Source organism: Diorhabda sublineata, chromosome X (genome assembly GCF_026230105.1).
Source record: "Diorhabda sublineata isolate icDioSubl1.1 chromosome X, icDioSubl1.1, whole genome shotgun sequence".
NCBI classification, from domain to species: Eukaryota; Metazoa; Arthropoda; class Insecta; order Coleoptera; family Chrysomelidae; genus Diorhabda; species Diorhabda sublineata.
This window is the reverse complement of record NC_079485.1, coordinates 21,319,618-21,327,614: the sequence shown is the minus strand read 5'-3', so window position 1 is coordinate 21,327,614 and position 7,997 is coordinate 21,319,618. Positions and strand designations below refer to the sequence as shown.

General features: G+C 29.7%; 1 protein-coding gene across 6 annotated transcripts; it reads left to right on the top strand.

Annotated features, from left to right (window-relative positions):
- Positions 1 to 785: 785 nt before the first annotated feature.
- Positions 786 to 7,613, top strand: LOC130450869 (protein hook). 6 transcript variants are annotated; one of them, XR_008910636.1, is made up of 4 exons: positions 800 to 1,089; positions 1,159 to 1,239; positions 3,264 to 4,840; positions 7,229 to 7,475. XR_008910636.1 is itself a non-coding variant. In XM_056789548.1 (3 exons), the coding sequence occupies exons 1-3, from the start codon at positions 888 to 890 to the stop codon at positions 4,781 to 4,783; spliced, it is 1,803 nt and encodes a 600-aa protein (XP_056645526.1). In that variant the 5' UTR covers positions 800 to 887; the 3' UTR covers positions 4,784 to 7,613. The 6 variants fall into 6 exon arrangements, 2 of the variants coding, with proteins under 2 accessions (XP_056645526.1, XP_056645524.1); XR_008910635.1 differs by having other exon boundaries at positions 827 to 1,089; positions 7,221 to 7,475; XR_008910633.1 differs by having other exon boundaries at positions 786 to 1,239; positions 7,221 to 7,477.
- The last annotated feature ends 384 nt before the right edge of the window (positions 7,614 to 7,997 follow it).

Genomic DNA, 7,997 nt, shown 5'->3' with positions numbered 1-7,997 from the left:
TGTTTCATGTACGTTTAGTACTCCTAATGTACTAAGAGATGACGCTGATACGGAAACTCGTATTGCCTATCTATAGAACGTTGTTGATCTATAGTCTGGACCATTCTTGGAAGCGTTTGAATAATATTTTCTGCGCAATATCCGGCTTTGCACTGTTCTTGTAATAGTACTTGCTATCACCGCACCGCACCCTGGTCCAGAAAAGCAGGATGAAATAAATGTATTATGATTGACAATTGTAAACAAATAGTGCCTATTGTGTTCTTCCTTGCGTTTATGTTATTGTTCTATTAATATATAAAAACAGACATTGTCAGGAGTTATTTGAAAATGGACTCAGATAATATTCCAAGTACCCCAGCAGACATATATATATATATATATATATATATATATATATATATATATATATATATATATATATATATATATATATATATATATATATATATATATATATATATATATATATATATATATATATATATATATGTGTGTGTGTGTACAAGAACTTTCCCAATAATTATCGAATTATTTCAATAAATATGATATTAGGACATAATACATTATCCAAATATTTATAGACAAATCAACTGGTATTGGTGATTTTTCTATAGACACACAAATATAATGCCAATATATTTAGCGACAACGCAACGTCATATAAATGAAAATTATTTCAGTGTACTCTAATGCTGCCATTCAATGAACAGAGGAGAGAGATAACGTTATACTACAATGGATGTTAAAGAAGGAGATATATAAAGAAATCATATGGGCTGCTGAACACTTTCCTTTTGAGGTTGTCTATGTATGTGTCATTGAACTACACAAAATAACAAAAGATGAATATATTTCTTTTTAATTAACTAATTTCGTCCGAAATAATGGAACCAAGTGAAGAGATGTGCAAAAGTTTAGCCAAGTGGCTTAAAAAAACTGTACCAAATAAAACTAACACCATTCCAGAAATTTGTGATGGAGTTGCGATGTTGGATGCTTTATTACAAATTTCTCCTGAACATTTTAGCAAACTTGAATTAAAAATTAAGAAAGATGTTGGAGTAAACAATTGGCGATTAAGGATAAGTAATTTAAAAAAAATTGTTGAAGCTGTGATAGAGTATTATCAAGACGTTCTTACTCTGCAAATTTTAGATGTAGGGATTCCAGATGTAAATCAAATAGGAGAAAACAATGATGCTGTTCAATTGGCCAAACTACTGCGGTTGATCCTGGGTAAGCAACTTATTTATGTATTTGATACCTTGATGATAACCCATTAGGAAGGAAAAATTTATTAACATTAAATATATAACATTAGAGTGTTATGTGATCAGGAATAATGAAGGGACAACGAGAATCCTAGGGTAATTTACAGATAAAATGTAGTTATGTATTAGTATATCTATTATGCAGGTTTATAAAATGTGTTTTGAAGTACTGTACCCATGTTGAATGGTCAATAAATACTCATCTACTCAGTTTGTTAGGAAATAATTGAAAAAAAAAGATAGAAAATGTATTGTTCCAGGTTGTGATAATGCATTCCAGAGTTGTTCTGAACCTGTGATTCATTTAAATTGAATCAATTGCAGGACAATTTAAAGCAAAATATATACTGTATCAATTTATGTCGAGAAGGATTAATATTGTTTATAAAAACACCAAATTATGCAATTCACCTACATTCTGTCAATTTTATAAGATGCTATCACTCACTTTTTAAGAGTTCTCATGCCCAAATTGTCACAAACCTCAATATCTCCTAGTTCTATTTCTTACTAGTCAGCAACAACTACTCGTCTTGATGTATATGAAACAATAAACTAAGTTCACGTGTTGAAGAACCGTATTGGAAATATGAAATTTCTTGACGATTCAACTTCCAATGTGAAGTTATTAAGAGAGGGCTATTCATTTATTGATCAAAAGTGAACTGATTCTATGGTCTTAATCTGCTTACCTTATAAAAATATGATTTGACATTGACAGATTGCATAATTATATTCATTAATAGATTACCTACAACATAAATATCAAAATAAAAATCTGTTATAATCATAATGTTTTTTATCCTTAGTTGTCTTATCTCAAAAATATGTAACAGCCACCAATTGAATTATTCATAGCTACATTGAAATTTATAGAATAGAATTATGAATTTTATTCAAATTGTTTAAGTTTATAAAGTTTCTAAAAATTCTCTTATTCTTTATTTGATTTCGTTTTAAGAGTTTTTGAATTTTCATTATTAAATTTATGTTCTTTTAATACTTCATGGTTTAATACTGCAGTTTTATTTTTTTTATTATATTGATGGTTTTTTAATACATGTTAAATTTATGCTCTTTTAATACTTCATGGTTTGGTACTGCAGTTTTATTTTTTTTATCATATTGGTGGCTTTTTAATACATGTTTTAAATACTGGGATTTCTGTCCTATGTAAATAGTAGAGCAAATTTTTAGAAATGGTTCATATATATGGGAAAGAATTTTGTTTATATTATATATAATGATATTTCTTTCTTGTTAATTTTGCATAAAACAGAATATATAATCAATATTGGCTAGCATAGTTTTAATTGAAATATCTTTAGTAATTACAGGTTCAGTAATAAATTTAGGGCTTAGTGATATAAACTGTTGTATATCCTACTCTGTATTCAAAATATGTTTAATCAAATTGTCATGGGTTTTAAGATCTTAATTAATTTTTCTATTGATAAGTTTATTAAGTTTATTCTTTCTCTTGTTTTTGATTTGATGAAATACTTGTCTGTTAAAACAAACAAAGATGTTACAAAATTTATCCCACCGCAATTCTTAACTAACCGATTCCCAGACGATAAGGTAAATTGTCTTTATTTTTTCTCTTCTGATTGAAAATTAGATTTTAAAGCAGATTAAAAATGACGTTTCGACATATTTCAGCCTTTAGCAAAATATGCCTTTACAATTTGCATCATTATATTAATTAATAGACCACGTACATCATTTATAACAGAATAAAAATAAAAATATGTTTTAACCAAGGAAAATATTTTTTTTTGGAACCATAAATAAAAATTATATTTTGGTAAAGACCGAAACGTCAATTCTTTATCTGTTTTAATATCTAATTTTCGAGGGGGAAGAGACCTAATATCAAGACGATTTATCAACAAAAACATAAGCAAGGGTCTAAGAACTTAATTTGTGTTTAAGTGGTTTGTCATCAATACCCTATATCACTTTTAAAAATATTTTATGTTGTTATAGGTTGTGCAATAAATTGCGACAGAAAGCAAGAATATATTACAATGATCATGCAAATGGAAGAATCTATTCAACAAAATATAATGCAAGCTATTCAACAATTAGAAGAGGTGACAGGAGGGCCAGGTCGTTCTGGTTTAAGTCTTTTGATTTTAGATAGTGATACAAGAGTTATGAAACTAGTGAGTGACTTAGAATCATCAAATAAGTCTAGGGAGGGTCTTATACAGCAAGTAGAAACATTAGAACAACAAGTGCAATCTCTTTTATATGAAAAACGAATACTACAAGATCAAAATCAAGCTTTACTAGAGAAAGAAGCAAAGAATCCTCAAGAGAGTATTAGGAAGCAACTGGATTCTCTAAAAGAGGAATTATTTAAATCTGAGGTCCGTGCAGAAGATTTAAAAAGCAAATTATTAGAAAAAGAAAAACAAATGATAACTTTTCAAGAAAAAATTAATGAGTTGCAAGTTAGTGCTAATGAATCAGCTAAGTTGAAAGATGAAATAGATGCATTAACTGAATCAGCAGGAAAAGTTGCTGATTTAGAATTAGCCATAGACTCCTATAAAAAACGATTAGAAAATTATCAGGATATAAAGAAAACTCTACAAAAACTTGAAGAAAAAAATGTGGAATATATTCAAAAGAATATGGAAATGGAAGAAGAACTTGCTAAAAATAATACATGGAAATCTCAGTGTGAAGCATATAAAAGCCAAATTGTAGAACTGCAGCAAAAATTAGATGAAGAAACTCAAAGAGCTGACAAAGCACAATTTAATTTAGATAAAATAAAATCAAAGATTATAAGTTTACAAGGAGAAAAGGAAAGACTGATTTTGGAAAGGGATAATTTAAAGGAAGAAATTGAAGAGCTGAAACTTGGTCCAAGGGAAAGTGGAGCAGCAGTATCTGAAGAATTGACACAAACGGAATTGGAAAAAAGACTTAAATTGGTAGAAAAAGAAAACAAAACATTAAGAAGTTCCAGTCAGGAAATGGAATCTAAACAGGCACAATTAGATAGTTCATTAAACAGAATTGAAAAACTGCAACAAAAAAATCGGAACTTGAATCAAACTGTTCTAAAACTAGAAGCACAAATAGAAGAACTCAAAATGCAACAAACAGAAACACAAGGCATTTCTATTAATAGTTCAATAGTGAAAGAGTACAGGCAAAAAATAAGTATTTTACAGGAGACTTTGGCATCTAAAGATAATGAATTACAATCATTACAAACAAAATATAATAGAAGTGTGGAGAAAGCTCGTGAGGTAGCTCAACATTTAGAATTTAAATCTAATGGGGATAATACCTCTTTAACACAATCTAATATTAAGGAGCTCGAGGGAAGATTACTAACTGCCGCCTTCCACCGATTAACTATAAACTCTCATAGGGAAAGCATGGATGAGAGACTAAGTGTATTACATGGTGCACAAGGCCAGTCTTTTTTATCTCGTCAGAGAACACCAACACCTAGAAAGCCGATACAGAGATACAAATCTAAGTAATTGTGAATAGAAAATCAAGTTGTACCAGCAGTTGGTTTTATTTACTTATTCCATCAGGTAATGGAATTTTTATTCATTGTATCCTAAGCCAGATTACTGTGTATGGTGTATAGATGTTGGTTGGGGGTTATGATATATACATTTCCTCCATACCTCTCTCTTTCGTTTGATCTTTCACACCATTCCATTTTATCTCATTTGTCTCAGCACTTTTTCCACATTTTCTATCCATGTTCTTCTCCGTCTTCCTCTATAAGTATTACTTACTATTTTGGATTCAAGCGTTCTTATTTTTTGGTATTCTGGTTTCGGACATCTGATATATGTTTCCTTATTTTATTTTCTATGTTCCTTACGAATCATATTTTTATATTTTGGTACTTTATTTTCCCAAAGAATGATGCTTTCTTTGAACTACATGATTTACTAACTTTTCTAGTTTTTCTTTTATTTCTGGCTACAATATGCTAATACTTTCTATTATTACACTTTCATATTTATAGCTTTTGACTTGTTTATTTGGTTTTCCGTGTATTTGAATATAATTCACATCTTTTCTCACTATTATCACGGTTTTAGTTTTATTTGTATTTAGTCTCACATTTACTTTATTCTCGTATTTCATATTTTCGAGTTATGTTGTAGATCCTCTTCTGGTTTCGGTAATAAGTAATACCCAATCATCTGTAAATATCACTTCCATTATATGTTGTTTCCATCATTCAAACCCCTATATTTTTTCATCTGACTTGTTTTTTTATTACTACTGTTGAGAAAAGTAGTAGGCTAATTACACATCTTTGTTAACACTGATCTTTTTGCTAAATTTCCTCGATTCTTAGTTGTTCGCGCGTACCACATTTTTATTATTTTTGGACATTGCTTTTACCATTGTTATTGTCTCATTGTTTGATCAAACATTTTCACCAGATTAATTTCTCACTTAATTGTAAATATGAAGTTGATTGTGTTTCTCCCACTTCTAAAGCCACATTGTGAGTCCTCTAAAGAGTCTTCAACCCTATTACTTTTGTCCCTATTATTCTAGTCATTATATTTATTGGAATGTTTCTCATAATTTATTTTGTTGCAAATTTTATATACATATATATATATATATATATATATATATATATATATATATATATATATATATATATATATATATATATATATATATATGGGTTGTTTCATTTCTAGATTCTAATCTTCCTATTCCTGGCGCTTGTCCTACTGTTTTAATTGTTTCTACTAGTTATTGTTTTCTTATCTTGTCGGAATCTTTTTTAATGCCTGTTTCTATCGTCTCTTCCTCAATTTCCTTTTATATATAAATTATAGATTTGTGTTCGAGATTCTCTTTAGTTTTCTGTGTACGAAATATATCCACAATTTTTCATCTTTTACTTTAATTGACACTTCTTTTTATAATGTTTCATAGTTTTCATAATCTTCTTTATTTTTTGGATTAATATATTTCATTCTTTTTTGACTATCCTTCCTTTCATAGCCTTAGAAGTTGTAATCAATAGGCTGTAGTTTGTGTACATATGCTTGTGCCGAAGCTCGTAATAGATGTAACTGTATAGCATAAATTTAAGCCAAAACCGATATTTTGAAAAATTATCTTATATCGAAGTTCATCAGCCATTGAGTTTTTTTTTACAGATATGTGCAAATGTTTCCCACTTTCTTTAGCTACTAGACACTTGGTATGGTTATGATAACAATGTTTATGATACCACACTTCCATTGCAAATGTATCTGCTCATTCTTCGCAATTGCCAATTTTTGTGAAAACATCATCTTATTTTTTCGGGCAGTATTTGAACTGTGTTCTGCTGCTAAAATTTCATAACATAAGAATAGAGTTTCGTTCTTATTTCTTATTTGTTCACCACAAATTGAACATTTCTGATTTTTATTAAGTGTTCACTTCTTGATGACGAACGAGCACGTTGGCTACCTGAAGTATTTACATCTGTAAAAGAGGTGGAAGTAGAGGCATTCTCCTGCTTTAGTAATGCTAATTCTCGACGCCTTATTTTCTCTTTACTTATATAAGTTGCAATACAAGCTCCATTCCAGAAACAATTGTGTGCAGTAAAGTCCAATTTCTATTTTTTTACTGATATCAACTTTCCTCCCATCTGCTGCTATTTGAATACTAATATTCGTTTATGGTTTTAAATTTTTCACTAAATCCCCTGTTTTATCACAAAACAAATACGAAAATCCATTTAGTTTTCGCTTCTTTACATTTATCACTTCCAAAAAAAACTTAAATATAATTACATAGATACGCAAAAATAAACCGTTATGGGCTACAAATTCTTTTCTGACTACTCCAAGCGCTGACATAGTAGCAGAAAGAGGGTGGGGGAAAAATTGAAGGGACCAGCACAGCTGCCGGCAACATTGATTTTCTATTATTTAGGGTTACAGGTAGAAGAATTTGGCCATAGTTTCCGGTTATCACATTTTGCATATTCAACTCCATCCAGCGCCTGGACTAAATCACGAGTTTTAAGACATATTTTCTAAAATTTAAAACAGGAATAAAATGAGGTTTCGTACTTATATGTATAATCAATAAAAACACATTTTTAATAACTTTTCATTTTTCATCTCTTTGTCAGTATTATTGTATGTTAAATCGGAATGAAATGAACATATTAAAATGGAAGTGGTTTCTCTCATTTTTCCTTTTCTATACTGGTAAAATCGAAGAAAAAATGATGACGTCGCATCCACTTAACTTTGCCGAGATTATTACCAAGTTCTAAATCTACAAAGCATTCAACTATTGCCACCTCTGCTATGATTTTCACTAACAAATGATAAATGTGTTTAAAGAGTAGACAATAATGGACTATCACATTTTCCACTTTAAAATCCTTAAACAACGCTGTCAATAAAATGGGAATCAGTTATTTTGATTTATTTTAAGGAATATAAAAAAAAATGTTGCTTGATCGCCGGCGTCCAGTGGACACGTTGCATACCTGATAGGATCGACTCTGTATCCAATACCAGTCTATGATAATAGGGCTGGATTATGTCCACATTCTGTCATTTTCAAAAGTTGTGTCAAGTTAGTTACGCTCATCTTATAGACGATAACGCAATGCGAGAGGCCAGTTTGTTGCGACTTAAATTTTCTGGAAATTAAGTGCGATGAAGCGAATCTGACAGAGGGACATGTGAAGCATTA